Source organism: Crotalus tigris, unplaced genomic scaffold (assembly GCF_016545835.1).
Source record: "Crotalus tigris isolate CLP2741 ecotype Arizona unplaced genomic scaffold, ASM1654583v1 scf7180000019944.6993514239:2294586, whole genome shotgun sequence".
NCBI lineage: Eukaryota > Metazoa > Chordata > Lepidosauria > Squamata > Viperidae > Crotalus > Crotalus tigris.
This window is the reverse complement of record NW_024097783.1, coordinates 1274971-1293747: the sequence shown is the minus strand read 5'-3', so window position 1 is coordinate 1293747 and position 18777 is coordinate 1274971. Positions and strand designations below refer to the sequence as shown.

General features: G+C 37.2%; 1 protein-coding gene across 9 annotated transcripts in view; it reads right to left on the bottom strand.

Annotated features, from left to right (window-relative positions):
• The window catches only part of CD47 (CD47 molecule), a 132875-nt gene that overhangs the window by 44903 nt on the left and 69195 nt on the right, over nt 1-18777 (bottom strand). For all 9 annotated transcript variants that reach the window (XR_005559357.1, XR_005559356.1, XR_005559355.1 and 6 more), the window contains exon 3: nt 13637-13990. Coding sequence is in view for 6 of the 9 variants with exons in the window: in XM_039365002.1 (XP_039220936.1) it covers nt 13637-13990 (354 nt within the window). In the remaining 3 variants the exon portion in view is untranslated. The remainder of the gene's footprint in view (nt 1-13636; nt 13991-18777) is intronic.

Below are 18777 nucleotides of genomic sequence, written 5' to 3'. Positions count from 1 at the left end.
TCTGACAACTGCCAAATGAGAGGGCAAGATGACAGATTCCATTAGTCGGCAATAACAGCCCCATGTTTAATAGAAGTGCTAGCTGAAGCTAGGAATCTGCCCTGTTTCTATAATTGTTCAAAATTAGGTACAACTTCAAATGCAGATCTAGCATCAGTACATACATTGGCCCTGCAACCTTTAGCAATTTCACAAGCCCTATTAAAGCAAAAAATGTCTGCAAATTACACAGAACAGCTACATGAAAGTTCTCCCCACACTTTAAAAATTACTGGAAAGTGATTAGCTTCACACTTTAACTCGGGAAATATAAAGACAATAGGTCCTCAGTAAAAACTCTCACCTTACTGAGAGAAATCTTTCCAGAAACTTGCTTTTTCCTGTTTCATTCCCCTTCCTGATAAATCAAACTGTTGGGTAAACATTCAAAGAGAGTGTGTGTTTTTTATACACTGCCTGCCTTGAATGGTAAAAGAGAATGGATAAAAAGCAGGGAGAAAGTAGGGCAGAAGAGTGGTTGTATAAAAGAATCTGAATTGATTTTGGAGATTTGAGTTAACTATCTCTTCTTTCTCAGTATATTGTAGGTTTAAATTAGTATGTTTGCCTATTATTTTCCAATAGGCAATGGTCTTTTTGCTTGCTAGGGTGAAGATATTTTTTTTAGATAAATAAGTTTTTGAACCATTTGTCTCCTTGGTGCACCTTTTGTTTAATAAATTAAGAATCAATATAAGTTCCTTGCAGCTATATATTGTACAGATTCATGTTTCAATGTCTCTGTCACTTGGTTGATTATTCTAAGTTTATGACAGTTGTTTATGTTGTATCATAAAACAAAGTTTAATGATTAATAAAGTTGGTGTGACAATAAGCTTTAAACCTTAGCCTTGATAACTGGAAATTTGGAATGCTCAGCTGTTATAATGGGGATTTTCTAATTGTTTTTTTCCCCAAACCCATGGATGATTAAACCTTTTAAACCTGTGAAACTTCCTAAGAAGGATTTGTTGCATACAATTGGTTTTAATTTTGTTTTATTCTTGTGGTAAATGTATTGATTTTTTAAAAATTCATGCTCTCACTAAGAAAAAGCAATGAATTCTCCTAGTGGCCACAGGGAGATTTCTATCTGACCCCACATTTGTGGAGATCCTCTTTTTTTCATATGGCAGTCATGAGATTCCAACAAGGAGGAAGAGAATACAAGAAAAGATTTTACCTCTGAAAACATTTTTCAATGTGCTCTTTCTCCATACAAGGAGTTTTACACTTCTGGCACACAGAAATCTTAATATTTACTGTTTTACCTTGTAACGCACTCCTTCCTTCCATCCCCAATCTAGTTGGGTGGAAATGAGGAACAAAATTTCAGGTTTGTATTTAGACATAGGATAAGATAATTTTAAAGTGGAAATAGCCCAAAGCGCCACATGGCCTCCTGCCACAAGCAACAGGAGTGGCCCAAAGCGCTGCGCAAGCAGCAGAAGCGGCCTGATACGTGTGAGCTGCGGAAACGGCCCAAAGCGCCATGTGGCGTCTGCTGGGAGGAGCTACAACTGTGCAATGAGCCACATGGCATCCAGCCACAAGTGGCGGCAAGCACCCACAGAAGAAGTCAAGCAGTGGCGTGACAGGTATTAGAGCATGGGAGGTCTGGCTGTGGTGGTCCTACCAGTAAGGTAAGTGGGTGCGGGGTGCATGGGACAGCTTCACCCCCCCACCCCTGCCCTAGCTTGATTTTAGAGGTGTGCCTCACCCCAAAACTAGGGCTTAGTTTTGGAGTAGGGCTTATATTAGGCCCACCCCCAAAAATCAAGCTAGGGATTACTATTGGGCTAGGTCTAACCTTTGGGGAAACACGGTAGTATTTAATCTCTCTACCAGCTAGGATGGGATTCTTGCTCTATTCAAAACTGTACTTTATTTTATTAAGATGATTATCCCCAAATATAATTACTAAAAACTTTAAAACCTATTTTTTCTCTGGAACAATATGTCTGTTCTATATGAATGTGTTTCTGCTGTCCTTTTCTTTTGTTTCCGCTACAGTATATGTGCCTATGCACAGGGAAGCATGAGGTGGACTGCATATAGTCTACTTCTGAGTCAAAGGATCAAGGAGGGAGAAAAAAAGGGTTACAATGGAGAGAGTCAATTGTGGTCAACTGCCTTTAGAATGGAGAGTCAACTGCAGCCAATTGCTTTACCCATAGAAATATATAGATTGCCAATCATTCCCAAAGTTAATATTTAGTTGGGTTCTCCTGCCATATCCCCTCTGTTTTCAGAGAATAATCTTGCTGACAAGATTTAAAGATCCAAGCTCTTTAAATAACTTCTTTCCAACATTCGGCTCTGGCTCCAGTGATTGTTTTACTTAAATCCTACCTGGTAAGTTGTGCTGGAAATGGATAACAATGAACTGTTGATTTTGGGATTTATTGATTATTTATTGATTAAAAAGTTTTGTTTAATAGGAAAAAGAACTATGATATGCAATATGGCAGGGTAGAAATGGTAAGTCATATTTGTAATTGCTACAAAGAAGATTGGAAATTGCTTCTTTATATGTCTTTCTTTTTCTTCCTTTTTTGTTATTCGTCTCTTTTCCTGTTACCTTTAATTTTTTGCTTTTTCTGTTTTTTTTCTGTTTCTTCTGTTTTGAATCTTTGCAAAATATTTTAACAAAATTATTAAAGAATTAAATATCAGTATGTTGTTTTTAAGAACAATTTCCAAGGTAATAAAACCTTCAACACAAAAATATTGTTCACACCTATTTTAGATGAATAAATGTATCTATCAGTCATAAAACTGATATGTAGGCATGCATTGACATATAAATGGAGTAAGGTTTATAAGTGGAATTTATCATATATAGAAAGAATAAGAATGTATTTTTTTCTAAAGATGATACCAGCACGAACTGTAGGGACTGTTTTTAGATACAAAATTAAATACATCACTATGTTTGCTATATTTATAAATTGCTTTCTTCCCAGAAATTAGAGGTTTTCTGAATTAATTCCAAGTTATCATTATCTGATCATTCTTGAAATGGAACAAATTATGGCATCAAGAATACCATTATTACTTCTCTTTTACCAACCACAAAATGTGCTATTTTTCCTTTGTGAGCACATTTTAAAAAGCTAAATCATTTCAGGAAAAATGGTAGATATTAAACATTTAAATCAATTTATTTTATATGTTATAGAGATATGATTGTTTCCATTACCATACAAACGTGTTAAAATATGTACGTCGCTCCTTTCTAATTATATGTATTCCCAATATTTAATTCTAATTGAATAATCTATGATCAATGTTCATTACATTTATTTATTAATGAAAATACCTGCTGAAATAGCTTTTAAGTCAAAAACTTATCATTTGCTAAATATTTGGATATATTGAGTCCTTTCTGATTATGGAGTGGCAAGAATTTAAAAGTTTCAAATTATGAAACTTAAATTAAGTGTCATGTTATTTTTAACAATATTTTTATTGAAGTTTAAAAATACAAAGATAAAAGATTAACAAATTAAAAGAACTATAAAAAAGAAAAATTACAAAGTGCAAAAAAGAAAAAGGGAAGGGAAAGGGGAAGGAAAAGGGAAAAATAATATATAAAAAAGAAGAAAACTATAAAAAATTACTTCTCTTTTCATTAAGTCAGGTACAACGATCCACCTTGTCTAATACTTCAACCCAAAATCTCTTTATCCCATATTTTATCTTTTGTCTTTTAGCAAATAATAGAGCCTTGTCATATAAATTTAGCAGAGGTCCATTAAGAACTACCAAAACTTTAAACAAGTAAAACAAATATATTTCTTTCTTTTACATAATATTCTGTCATTTTCATTAAAGATGCCAAGGGGAAAAAACTATTCTTCCCATGTCTTATATCTATAAACAAATATTTTAAAACTCATAATTCAAACTTAACACAAATTTCATTAGAAGCTATCAGAACCAACAACAGCATATTTAAAATTATCATCTTTAATCCCTTCAAACGATGTCTCAAATTAATTTCTTATCATTTTGTCTTTATCTTCTTTCAATTTTAATATCATAACTTATCACTTTTACTAAAAATGTAACAAAAACTCTTTTCTTCCCATTTGTTATCGATAAACAAATCTTTAAAGCTTCATCATTCACTCCTTGTCAAGAAAACTAATTAAAACTGTTAGGGGAAAAAATCATATACATTTTAACTTTGACTGAATAAGTCAACTTTGCAAACCTACATTTTTCTTTTAAGATTTTTATGTTTAGTTCTTTTAAGGAATGTCCCAAAAGCTGATTTCTTTTCTTTCTCTCTTTAACTTTTCTCAAGAATTTTTTCATAAGTATGTCTCTTTTGTAAATCCAAAGTAAGAAAATTGTCCAAGTCACTCTTCTGGCTTATTACTTGTGTGTCCCTTTTAATTATTAAAATCTCAGCCTGTTTCATTTGTCCATATCATTGTTGTATCCTATCAATTTTAAAACCATATCCCAAATAGTCTGATTTTTAATGATATTCTCTTCTATCTCTTTTTTTTAAGCCCATTTTTATGATGTTAAAAAAGTCTAAATAGAAAGTTCTGGGTACATTGTTGTCAAATATCCTTGAATTCTTCCAGAGTTAAAGTAGTTTTTTCAATGCTATATTAGGGGGTTTTCTCTTGTGATTATAATCTTTAATTCTTTCTGGTAGCCACTAGTAACCAACTTTTAAGGCCTCCTCTTATCACTTTTTTTTATCATCCAGCACGTTTTCCCAGAGTGTTTAGAATTTAACACTTAAATTCTAAATCTTCATATATTTTTAATAAGATTTAAACACATTACAGGAAATATTCTTGTAAATATTTTAGAATCTAATTTCCAATAAATCTGGCTTCTTAGTCCATTTAAAAGCTTTCCAAAATCAACAGTCTAATTATCTTTTTGCTATACATTTCTAAATTTAAAAAAGTTTTTCTTTACTCTTTAAAGCTTGCATAAAGCTTCTTTTGCTGGAGGAAAAATACCTTCTATTATGAAATTTGTCCTTCTAAAGCAGTGGTTCTCAACCTGTGGGTCGGGACCCCATTTGGGGTCGAACGACCATTTCATGGGGGTCGCCAAACAAGGGTGTCTGCCATTTTTTCCCCTTTTCTTTGGCCATGCCCCTGGCACCTGGTGATGTATAAGTAGTTGGGGGTCACCACAACATCGGGAACTGTATTATGGGTGTCGCGGCATTAGAAAGGTTGAGAACCACTGTTCTAAAGGGTCATAATATATAAAAAGCAATAGGCAAGCCATTTCCATTAAGGATGGTTAAGAGAGGAAGCAAGTGAACCCAATATTCTTTTAAAGACTTGGGCAGAGCTGACTCTTAGCTCCCAGAGCTCTAAAACCAGCTTCGTCACAGGGAATGTCTGTTGGGAACTCTCAAGTCCTCCCCTTTATCCTTAAAAGGTTCAGGGAGCCAACACTGTCATTGAATCCACTTTCTTCTACCATCATTGGGTCCACTAGAAGCAGTGCTTTTTTTGTTAAAAAGAAAAAAAAAGGTGTAAGCTAGTTTGCCCCCTATGGTGCACCGAGGATAGGCATGCAAGAGCTGAACAGAATGAATTAGCAATTAAGGCTGTCAGGTCTCCATTGTGTACAGTATTTGTAAATTTCCGTGACAATGTATGCCATACACTAAATAAAATAATATTTTGTCCTATCATCTCTGATTCTGGAATCCAACTTAAAGTTATTTTCACATCACCCTACATTTTAGTACCTTTTCTATGCATGTTTTAGCTAGGAGATTCCAGATATCCTATGTTTGAAAAAGTTAGCATATATTTAAGTATATTTCTTAGTACTGGTTTTGAGTGCTATATTCATAAACATGAACTACATATTCTCATAACGTGAACTAGTTTTGCAAATTACTATTGCTATATTTTATAAAATTCAGATTTCTTCCCATCTGCAAGTTCGCATCCCAGAAAATAACTTTTTACCCATAAAATGGTGAACACATTATCTAATGTCCAGAAATTATTAAAATGTTACTAGATATCATTTTTATAATTAGGCATTCATATTTCTAAAATGCTACATTTGGTACAAAATCAAACAAAAATAAATAATATACAGTATATTATCATAAAGATGTTCACAGTCATGTAATTTTATAAGACTTCACATTTTAATCTAATAATCCAGATACAATAGTTTGAATAAGTGAGAGAAAGTCAAGAATCTAAGTTTTGCTCTTATCAATTTATTCATACAGAAAACTTTTTTTATGTGTGTCCTGATTTTCAGATAGGCAAAATGAGGCGACACAGCATGCATTAAAATCTCAAAAAACTTGGGGAAGTTCAAGCTTCACAGAAATATAAAAGGACTTTTAAAATAAACTGCAATAAACAGCCAGCAGCTGCTGAAACACTTGCTTTATTGCTTCAAAATCACATTTTTCAGTTTTAGAAAACGTGTGGGGAAAGAGAGAGAGAATTGAGCATTTTATTTCAAATTCACTTAAATACCCCTAAAAACCAAAGATGAAACATACTTTAAGTTGCTCCTGGCTGCAAGATAATTACCTGCTTCCTTACAATGAAGGTAAGGGTAGAGGCTGGCTTGATTTAAAGTAGACTCTTAGGGACAACATGGAACCCTTCGTGTAATTTTTTTTTCTGAAGTACTGTGTTTTGGCTTCTTTCAATAGGATGTTTTATACTCTTTAGACCAGGGGTGTCAAACTCAATTTCATTGAGGGCTGCATCAGCATTGCGGTTGCCCTCGGGGGGCCAAAGGGTGTGGCTAGGGTGGGTGTGGCCTCCTTAGTAGGCGTGGCCAGTCTACATTGTTCGTGTCAAGGGTGCCTGTGGGGGCCTAGGCAGGAGTGGGACAGATCTGAGGGTCTCTGGCAGAAGGGGGTGGGACTAAGGCAAGTGCCAAGGCATGGTCCACAGGAGGAGCCTCAATGTTCCTCTCAGGCCATGTGGGGGGGCTGGATGGTAGTACGGGCTGCCAGGAGCCCTGGACAGCAGAAGTCAAATGCCCAGCCTGGCCCTTGAGCACCCCCAGCACCAAGCCCAGACCCACTTCCCCAAGGGGGCACCCAGCTGCACTTATCTGCCGAAACCCCTCCCCCAGAGCCCATCAAGCCAGATATGTGAAATAGGCGAGGGCCATTTGCTGGCCACTTCCAGGCAATGGTGCATTTCTTCATTCCTCACAAAGGGTAATACTTCCCCAGCATGCACCCAGGGATCATTTCTCAGAGCTGGAGGAATATACTATCACTTCTACATAATACCATTTGTATTTTTGTTGCTAACCTTCAGCCTGTGAATGCTATTCTCCAACAGCAGACACAGGAAACCTTATGCCTGAACCTTCTAAAGAATATATGCAGTTTATTAACCTCAAAAGGATCCCTTATCAGTTGCCTAGTAAGAACAACTTACTTTACTTAAGTTGTGCTTACATACTACAGTTCCTCGCAGTATCCAAATTATTTGCAACAGGATATTTGCTAAATGGCATTACAATTCTTTGAAAAGATATTCAATTGCCATGATGTGTGTATCTACAAAAATCAAAATACAGGTAGTCCTCAACATACGATCACAACTGAGCCCAAAATTTAAGTTGCTAAGCAAGACATTTGTTCAGTGAATTTTGCCGCATTTTACCTTTCTTGCTCCAGTTATTAAATGAATCATTGCAGTTGTTAAGTTAGTAACAAGGTTGTTAAGTGAGTCTGGCTCCCCACTGACTTTTCTTGTCAGAAGGTCGCAAAAGGTGATCACATGAAGCCAGGACACTGCTGCCATCATAAATACGAGTCAGTTGCGAACTACCTGAATTTTGATTATGTGACCATGGGGATGCTGCAATGGTCATGTGCAAAAGTCATAACTCACTTTTTTCAGTGACGTTGTAACTTTGAACAGTCACCAAATGAACTGTTGTAAGTCAAGGACTACCTGGAGTGCAAACAATAGTATTCCTTGTGACACTCCACGGAAGATAAAGTTGGACTTTAAAAAATCAGGATAGGAAGAATAGTGATGTTCGGAACTTTGACGTTGGGGGAAAAAACCCTAAAAATTAAACAGACAGCTAAGGCAAAACACAAATAATCATCATATAAATCAACCCAGAGTTCTCACTTGAGACACAAACTACCAGACTCAAGTTATCCTACATTGGACACACTACAGAAGGGCTTAATTCTCTACAGAATGCTGAGAAAGATGGAAGAAAAAGAAGAGGCTGACCAGAAGCAAGCTGGATAGACTCTGTTGCAGTACTATTAGGCGCACCACTGGAAGACTCGAAAGAACAAATTAGGAAAAGATCATTCAGTATTGCACAATTATAATCTGAAAAACTGGCTAATATGTTTTTTATTAATATTTCTATAATATGAAATTAATTTGTACCAAGCAAGCTTGTTGGTCTATGTAGTCAAAGAACAGCCAGAGGAAAGGTAGCAGTACAAGATTTCACACAGATAGAAAATCTTTGCACCAACAGCTTTTGATCCAAATGCATTAGGAGACACCTTTCTGGCATACTATTAAAAGAAACATTTGACTTTTTATGGGTTTTCTTTCCTCAGACATACACACAGATACATCACAAGCGCACTCTTAAAATATTAGAAATGTTTTTAAGAAGCATCCAGCTGTAGATCATTTATTTCTGGTCTTATATAGAGTTAGGATTAGATTCTAACATTAAGAATCATTTAAGGAGTTCCTTAACACAGATTGTACTGCATGTAAATTAGATAATATTCCAACATTATGCTAAAATCATATAATGACAAAGAGTAAAAAGTTAGCTAAAAGATGGAAAGACAAAATGGAACAAATGGATAATTATATAAAAAAGCAAATTTATGAACAAAGAGCTTTTATTTTTTATGATTATTAATAATAATCGGTGGACTGGTTCTCTCAAAAGTTAACCTATCCATTTTCACTTCCAATGATAATACTATTGTGCAGAACTGCATTTAATCACATAATTATCATTAGTTGTCATTTCCTTCATTCTGATCCTTCTCTATCCATTCAACGTATTGACCAATGTATTCTAATGTTTTAAGAAAAATACACATTTCTACATATTTTCTTCATAGTAATACCTATTTTTAAAACATCTGACTTTATTATTCTCAAAAATATTGATTTGCTTGGGAAAATTCATTCAAAATAGTGTTGTTTCAAACCTAAATTTTTCATTCAATTCAGTTCTTTCAATTTTAAGATACACATTCATCCTGTATCTCCAACTCACTATAGTCCAATACAATACTTCCTAGTATCGTTTCATCTTACTTTTACCAAGAAAGAACTGAACGTCATTCATCCCTTCCATTTTGTGTATCCCTCCTTCTATAATCATTTTACCTTTAGGCTCAGAGTAACAAAACAATATCTGGACAATATTGTGCCTCAGAAGGATTTGATCTTCAGCTCTGTTGTGAAGGATCTGAAGTGTTGCTTGATAAAGAAATACAGGAAACCAGAAGTTGCCTTTAAGCTTTACGTTTTTATTCAGGTGAATAAAGACGGGCCCCTCTAAAAGAGAGTAAGGCTGTTGGATTGAACCTGCCCCTGTGCTTGATATGAACTTGGGGGTTGTCAAGGAGTGCAATTTGATCCCGCTCCAGACGGGAGGCTGTAAGCCAATGGCCCCCGTTGGATGTTAAAAGTCTTGAATGGAATAAGGTGTTTTCACTGTGATAGGAGCCCCAAAAGTTAATTGTTCAGCAGTCTCCAATAGGAGAACAGCAGCTGCTGTGGCCCAAGGCATGCCGGCCATCCTTGAGCAACAGGATCAAGTTGTTTGGAGAAATAGGCTACTGGGTGAGACCAAGTACCAAGAGTCTAAGTAAGGACTCCAGCAGCTACTCCTTTCCTTTCTGCCACAAACAAAGTGAATGGTTTAGTGACATCAGGAATGCCAAGGGCCTCAGCATTTAATAAAGCAGTTTTAATGTTATCAAATGCCACCTGACAATCCTTGGTCCATTCAAAGGGTTTTTTTGTCTGAGCCTGTGGTGGCCTGAAACAAGGGCTTAGCCATTAGAGCAAAGTTTGGAATCCAGATATGGCAGAAACCTCCCATTCCCAAGAAACCCTGAAGCTGGCATCTAGTGTCAGGTGGTTTAAGTAGGCACACAGCCTGGATCATCTCTGGGGATAATTTTCTAGTTCCTTGTGATAGAATGTAACCTAAATACCGAACCTCTTGTCGGACAAGCTGGGCTGTAGTACAAGAAACTTTATACCCCAATAACAAAGGGAATTTAACAAGGAAACAGAATTCAAGAGACAATCGCCTTTAGTGGAGGCAGCTACCAGCAAGTCATTGACATATTGTAATACCACAGTAATGGTGTTCTCCACAGGTTGCCATGTGGCTAGATCAGTGGCCAGGATGTTGCCAAAGATAGTAGGGCTATTTTTGAATCCTTGGGGTAAAACAGTCCAGCAAACTTGACTATGCTGCCACTGAAAAGCAAAAAGTGGTTGGCTAACAGGGTTCAAATGGACACAAAAGAAAGCATCTTTTAGATCAATAACTGTGTACCAGGTAAGATGCGGACTCTGAGAAATCAGAATATAGGGATTAGTACCATTTGATGCAGTGTCACATTGATCTGATTAATGCCTTTTAAGTCCTAGCACAAAAGGATAGAGCCATCTGGTTTTTTGACGGGCCGAATCATTGTATTATAAGGACTGTCTCTCTGAGAAACCCATAAACAAGAAAATCTAACCCCTGTAAACCTTCCAGGCTAATTGGATACTGACAAATGGAGACTGGCAGCGCATCAAGATGCAAGGCTACTTCCACTGGAACTGCATTAATAGACCAGCCGAGGACCCCTGAATACCACACATTGGGGTCAACAAAACAATAACATCTTGGAAACCTTTTAAATAGTCATAGTCTCTGCTTTCATAAGTATCAATGACCCATCTAGGGTCAGAAATAGCTAAAAATGTTCCTTTTGGGTGTTTCCCTAAAGACGCTGCATGTTCTTTATTTGGGACATTGGGTGATTTCCTTGCTGACCTTCCATGACCCTGCATCCATGACTCTGCAATACCCAAAGATAGCAGGACCATCTGCACATATTCACAATTTATGCTTTCTATGCTTTCCCCTAATTCCGGATCAACAGCTCTTCTCTCTTTTTTCAACCCTGCTTCGAGTGAAACGTTGAAAACCGTATGACTCCGAGAGGCATGTGTCCCGCTGGCAAGGCTCAGGGGAAGTGCCAGGATCAGCGCCCCTTTCTGCCTGATCGGTGCTTCTCCTAGACTGGGAGAGCTCAGGGGAAGCGCCAGGATCAGCACCCCTTTCTGCCTGATCGGTGCTTCTCTGAGGCCGGGAGAGCTCGGCCCCTTTCCGCCTGATCGACGCTTCTCCAAGGCCGGGAGAGTTCAGGGGAAGTGCCAGGATCAGCGCCCCTTTCTGCCTGATCGGTGCTTCTCCTAGACCGGGAGAGCTCAAGGGAAGCGCCAGGATCAGCACCCCTTTCCGCCTGATCGGTGCTTCTCTGAGGCCGGGAGAGCTCGGCCCCTTTCCGCCTGATTGACGCTTCTCCAAGGCCGGGAGAGCTCAGGGGAAGTGCCAGGATCAGTGCCCCTTTCTGCCTGATCGGTGCTTCTCCGAGGCTGGGAGAGCTCGGCCCCTTTCCGCCTGATCGACGCTTCTCCAAGGCCGGGAGAGCTCAGGGGAAGCGCCAGGATCAGCGCCCCTTTCTGCCTGATTGGCGCTTCTTCCAGAGCTGATCCGGGTGCTTCTCCTGAGCCCCGAAGAAGCGCCTATCACCTGGAAAGCAACATTGATCCAGGCCAGCGCACTCACACACAAACACGTGCGAGCAGTTACAGCTGAAGGTGTTTCAGCCTTCAACTATGGCTCCCAGTCCTCTGGCGCCTGATTGGCTCAGGCCAGCCGTCTGTCAGAATCTACGTCCCATGATTGGCTGGCTCCCTCAACGTGTCCCTCCCTTGCAGAAAGGGTTTGGCTCTTCATGCCGGCTTTCCCCCTTGCGGGGCTCCTGATACTGTAGGCCCTGCTAGCCGAGAAGGCGCACCGGAGTCCTGGCTGCCGGTAAGGTGATCGACCCACTCCTCTCCCATTACCCACTCTGCCCACCTCGAGCCTGGCTGGAGCAGCCTTGCTGCTTCCAAAGGTGGCCACTTCAAAGTCACATGGGCAGTCCTCGGCCGCTCCCCTCCGCACCTCCAAATTGATCCCCAATTGGAGAGAGAGAGAGGGAGGGAGGGAGGGAGGAAGAGAGGGAGGGAGAAATAGAGAGAGAAAGGAAGAGAGGGAGGGAGAGAAAGATAAAGAGGGAGAAAGGGAGGGAAAGAGCGGGAGAAAGAGAGAGAGAGAAAAAGAAAGGGAGATAGAGAGGGAGATAGAAAGAGAGGGAGAGAAAGAAGGAGGGAAAGAGGGAGAGAGAAAGAAAGGGAGAAAGAGGGAGAGAGAGAAAGAAAGAGGGAGACAGAGAGAGAGAAAGAGGAAGAGAGAGATTAAATTAGTAACGGTTGTTAAGTGAATCTGGTTTCCCAACTAACTTTGCTTGTCAGAAAGTTGAAAAAGGTGATCACATGATCCTGGAACAATGTGACCATCATAAATATGAATCAGTTGCCAAGCATTGAAATGTAAATCACATGACCCTGGGGATGTTGCAACGGTCATAAGTGTGAAAAATGGTCATAAGTCACTTTTTTCAGTGCCGTTGTAACTTTGAACAGTCACTAAGCAAACTGTTGTAAGTCAAGGACTACCTGTACTTTATCAATTTTTTCCATTTTTTTGGGGTCAAGTTTTTGACACCTCGCTAGGTGACTGGTGGTACTTGAATGTTGCCATATTCTAAAAGTGGTCAATCGGTGAAAAGGTTGAAAAGCCCCTGATCTAAATAATAGTATCAGTAGGAGTGAATCCACTGTTTTTCCAACAAGATTGGAAATCCTTTTATTTTTAATGTGATGGGTGTAATAAATTCTAATCCAGGAACTCTCAGTTTCATTGTTTAATTTTCTTTCCATCTTACTCCTTATCTTCAAACCCAGTTTGTTTTTGTGGTTAATCACTATGCTTTAATTATGTTCAACTTGTAACAATGAAAATACATCCTGCATATCAGATATTTACATTACGATTCATAACAATAGCAAAATTACAGTTATGAAGTAGCAACAAAAATAACTTTATGGTTGGGCATCACCAAAACATGAGGAACTGTATTAAAGGGTCGCAGCATTAGGAAGGTTGAGAACCACTGTTTTAGATTCTCTTATTCACACTTTACTTTCCTGTCCTATCATGGATATGGAGTGGTGGAAATTGTAAGTTGCTATATTCTGCCTAGTTTATATACTTCTCATATTATTTTATACAAACAGGCTTCATGGAAAGAGATATTATGATTGATAAACCCAAATTATAACTAGCTATATTAAGCCAAATCTGACATCTGTATTCTTCTGATGATCACTTCATCTTCTCCAAAATATGAATAGTTTACTGTATGGATAGATTTTAAAATCAAAGTTTCAATGGATTTCACAGAAAATGTAAACAAGTAACTTACCTGAACTCTCTCTCAATTCAAATTTTGTTCTTCCTTCTCTATTTACTTCTGTTACTTCACAAGTATAATTTCCAAGAGGAGCCTGCTTTGTTGATATAACAAGTGAAACAATGCCGTAGGGTACCATCGAGCGGTTCAGAAAAGTTGCAGTATCAAAACTATTGTTTTTGGTAATGTTATCAGTAACTCCATCATAAAGAAAAAATTGATTTCCTTGAAAGTGCCATTTCACAAACATTGACAAACTGCTATGCTCTTTCAGATTAGTTACCACACAAGGGAGGATGATTTCGCCTCCATTACAGTGCTTTATTTCAAGAAATGGGATACTGTCAAGTACCAGCTGGGCTGAACCTAAAAGAAAGAAAAATAAAAATATTAATATTTGTGTCTCAAGAAGAAAATGTGACTATTGCAGGACTACATGCATTTAATCTCAGCCGAAGATGAGCCAAAATGTCTTTTACCTCCAAGTTCCCTCCCGATCCTATGAGTCTATGATTCCCCCCACCTCTTTGCATTTCTTCTCCCTTTCCTATGCTGTCTTCTCTTTCCTGTTCTTTCCCATTAATGGGTATAGAACAATCAAGAACCATTTGGTTCTTGAAAAAGAATAAAGGGGAATATAATCTAGATGTATACAAATTGGATGGCCAGAGTGATGAAATCTAGCATGTATATGTATAGTTGTGTGCATGTCTGGATAAATAATAGTTTCCAAGGGAAGGAACTGTGTGCCCATGCAATAGACAGAAGGTAACCAGTACTTCACTGTGACAGTAATACCCAAAAGTGAGAAACTGACAATCTCCAGTTAGAGGGTAGAAGACTACCAGTCCCTTGGTGGCAAAGACTTATCCAGAGGGCTTAAAATGATAGCTCTCAATCAGAGTCCAGAAGTTCATTAGTTCTTTGAGAGCACAAAGCTGATAGTCACCACTTCTTGGCACCTTAAGAAGTGGAGTGACTGGGGAAAGAAAAAAGTGCCTACATATAACCTGAGCCTAAGGTGAGTCCAAAACGGGTTCCACTATTTAAGACTTTGCAAGGTTATACTGGGCACAGCAATGTTACAAAATGTGAATGTTTTTTAAATAATCTTTCTTTAAATCTTAAAGCAAAACGTAAGGCACCTGGCCTGTTCTCAATATATTTTATTAAAAAAAAAAAAAACCCTCAGCCCATCACATTTTAATAGTGCAGTTCTAGACTTTCGGTTGCATACAAGCTACCTCTTACCCATTTCTGATGAAGTATCTGTAACAGAGAAAGAAGAGTGTTCTATACAAGTATATTAGACAGACAAGATTAAGAATAAATCAGGGCATGTTATGCTATTTATTTTATAATATGTTTAATCTGGCCTTCAGTCAAAAATATGCTTAAGTAAATTATTTACAGGTCAGGCAATGGCAGAGTAAGACATTTATGAAAGACGGTGACAATACTGCAGCAGAGATCAATGGCTGGGTGAGAAGTCCAAGCCAAAACAGCCTCTCTGCACAAGGAAAGAACAAGAGATCACTCACTTATGTTTCAGACAGCTTCTCCTTGGAACCCAGAGTCTGAGAGATAGGAGTCACAGAAAAGTCAATAAGCTCACACCTACGGTGAAGTCCATAAGGAAATAAGGTCCCCTAAAACCTCACTTTCTTAAGTGTGTTTGGATTATAGCTATTTTACAACTAACAGAGATTTCTGGAACAGCAGAAAAAGAAAGACACTCTTTTTTTTTAACAAAATTTTATTAAATGTATATAGGTGAGGAAAAATAGGAACAATACAGATATGGTAAATGGAAGGGTAAAAGGAAAGGGGGAGGGGAAGGAAATAAGGAATTAGGGTAAAATAAGGATAGGTACAATCACATAGTTCAACAAACAAGCAACCGTCCGGATCATAATAATGAGTAAATATCATATTCAAACATTTTTAACAAAGCTTAAACTGTAACATATTAAAAACAATTAGTAAACAAATACGTTGATCTATTAAGTAAACACTATTAATAAAATCTCCCAAAAAAATCCTAACAATCAAAAGTAACAAATGTAAATCAGGAAATCAGGAAAAGTAATCGTATGATCAAAATGTTAGTTAGAACTCGATTAAAAATCAGTCATCTATTCTAAAATATTAAATCCTTCAAGTTCTAACATGAGAAAGACACTCTTTATTATAGATTAAAGATTAAAGAAAAGACTATAGATTAAAGAAAAGAGTAAAATAATAAATTAAAGAATTTTACCAGGCAAAAAGTTTGGGTTAGAATTTAACTTAAAAAGCTTAAAATGGACTAAGAGACCAGTTGAATTTGAAACTTTATCAATTTTGTTAGGCTGCTTTTGAAACAATTAAATAGATCAAATAATGCCTTCATGGGAATGCAAACAAATTGTTTATAGAGTTTTACTGAAGACATGATTAATGGATTTTGAAAAATAAAGAGATAAAGAATACTTGAGGTAGACCATGTGATCATAGAATTACAAAGTTCCAGAAGATACCAAATACTTAAAAAAGTACAGAAAGGAGAGAGAGAGAGAGAGAGAGAGAGAGAGAGAGAGGGAGGGAGAGAGAGAGAGAGAGAGACCCTCTCTTACTTCTGTACTTAATTAAATGGCTGTTATTAGAAAAGTAGTGAAATGTACGGAAGCGATAGAAAAAGTTATTACACTTGAGACATTCCAAAAGATTTTTGAAGAGTTGGGAAAGAGTTACAATAACAGCATCCATAAATTTTCTGTGAATGCACAATTCAAAAGAGATACGAATCAAGAGATAAAAGAAGGGATGAAAAATAATTTTGAAAACTCTGCAGGTCAATTGGGTGCAGAACCAAATCAAATTGGAAATTTTGAAAAATAAAATAAAAACATATTTTTTAAAAAAACACCAACAACCAGAGATAGAAAGGACATAAAGTCAAGAAATGATATAGCTAATGGATTACTATTGTCTTACAACTTTAACAGAGAACTGCTTTAACAGAACAACTTTAACAGAGAACTGCTGAAACTTTAAAAAAAACTATCCTATACCTATACTATCAGGAGAGTAGCCTGAAAGAAGACAGTGACATTCCACTTCAGTACTGTTGCTAAGAAAACATAAAGTTACAGGTAGTCCTCGACTTACAACAATTCATTTACTGACTGTTCAAAGTTACAGAAGCAGTGAAAAAAGTGACTTATGACCATTTTTCACACTTACAACCATTGCAGCATCTCCATGGTCACCTGATCAAAATTCAGACACTTGGCAACTGACTCATACTTATAACGGTTGCAATGTCCCAGAGTCATATTATCATTTTTTGTGACCTTCTGTTAAGCAAAGTCAATGGGGAAGCCACATTCACTTAACAACCATGTTTCTAACTTAACAACTGTGGCAAGAAAAGTCGTAAAATGGGGCAAAACTCACTTAACAAATGTCTTAGCAACAGAAAGTTTGGGCTCAATTGTGGTCGTACGTTGAGGACTATCTATATTGAGAAGTTATTTTAGCTTTAACTAATGAAGGCTTACAGTATGCTTATTGGAACTTTTGGGGCTACATAAGATTAAGGATTCTATTACCCTGTTCAAGCTCCAAATTGATTAGTATAAAGTGGGATAGGTATCAAATTATATATTATACGTACAGTTGCCAACAAGTTAATGTCATGTTCTTCTACATGAAAAAGGGGGAGAATATTTCATAAAAGAAAAATCCTGAGAGTTCAAACAAGGAAGGGTCCTTTGGATGGAAGAGCCAAGAAAAAACAGAACAGGACTAATTCTGCCTAAAGATGGGCTGAGTAAAATGCCCTCGGGCAGCTAGATTTGTCAAAACAGGGACTGTTCAACAGCATGACTGTCAGGCTTACAGTTAGATGCAAAAGTTTAGGCACCCCTGGTCAAACTGTACACTTCAATGAATCTTTAAGTGAATAGTAGCTGACACAACCCCTACATAATACAAAATGAAGATAATTCACTCTTACAAAGCAGAGTGAGGCTATAAACAATTTTCTAAAGACTTCCGGCTAGCAATTTCAGCTGTGACAGAGTTAAGAAATGGAAGTTATACTGAACTGTTGAAATCAAGACAAGACCTGAAAGATCAAGAAAAATCTTTGCTAAAGCTACCTGAAATCTAGTAGAAGCAGAATCCACAGATCACTTCAACAACCTCTCAAAAGTATAGTGGCATTGTAATATATGTCTATGCATCCACAGTACAACACTGCTTATATAAAAATAATCTGTACAAGAAAATTGTCCAAATTTCTCTCTCTCTCTCTCTCTCTCTTTCTCTGACCTCATTTCAGAAGTTGCTTAAAATACACAAAATAAAATTTCAGTAAGTCTGAAATGATTTTGATCTAATTAAATATAAATTGAAATGTCTGGCCACAATCAAATAAGTCTGAAGAAAAGACGATCTTGCCAATTGAAAGAACTACCAAGGAGAACCACATCAACAAACCCTACCCTCATTAGCACTGATGGTATTACATAGTAAGGTAATCTGCAAGCATACAACCCAGCTCAGAAAGCATTAGGGACTCAACAGAAGTTCTATTATGCTTTGGGATTGTGTGACATCTAGGAAATGTGCTGGTAAAAGGAAGAATACATTTGTCTAAGTACCAATATATCCTAGAGGTTGACTATTTCAACAAGATAAAAATGTGAAACACATCTCCAAATCAGTTGTGAAATAGGATAGAGAGATAAAAGATTTTTGGATATCCTCGCAGTTAAATACTACTTAAAATCTGGAGAGAAATATCAAACATATAGAATAATCAAACAGAAGAATATTTCTGAACTAGAAAGTTCTCCTAGGAAGAATAGGGGGGAAAACCTTACAAGCAAGAATAGAAAGATTCTTCTCTGACTACGGATATTGTTTGAAATCTTTTAATTGTACTATGAAGAGTTGGAATTTAGTAACTGTCCAATATTCTGCACCTGCCATTTTTCTCTTTCTTATCAGCAAACAACTGCACATAGATAGGAAATATATATTCATATTTGCATAAAAACATCATGTTTAACCTTGTGCCATATAGTAGTTATGTCAGCTTCTATTCATTTAGGGGTTGACTGGAATAAGCATATGTCTAAACTTTTGCATACAACTATATCTTT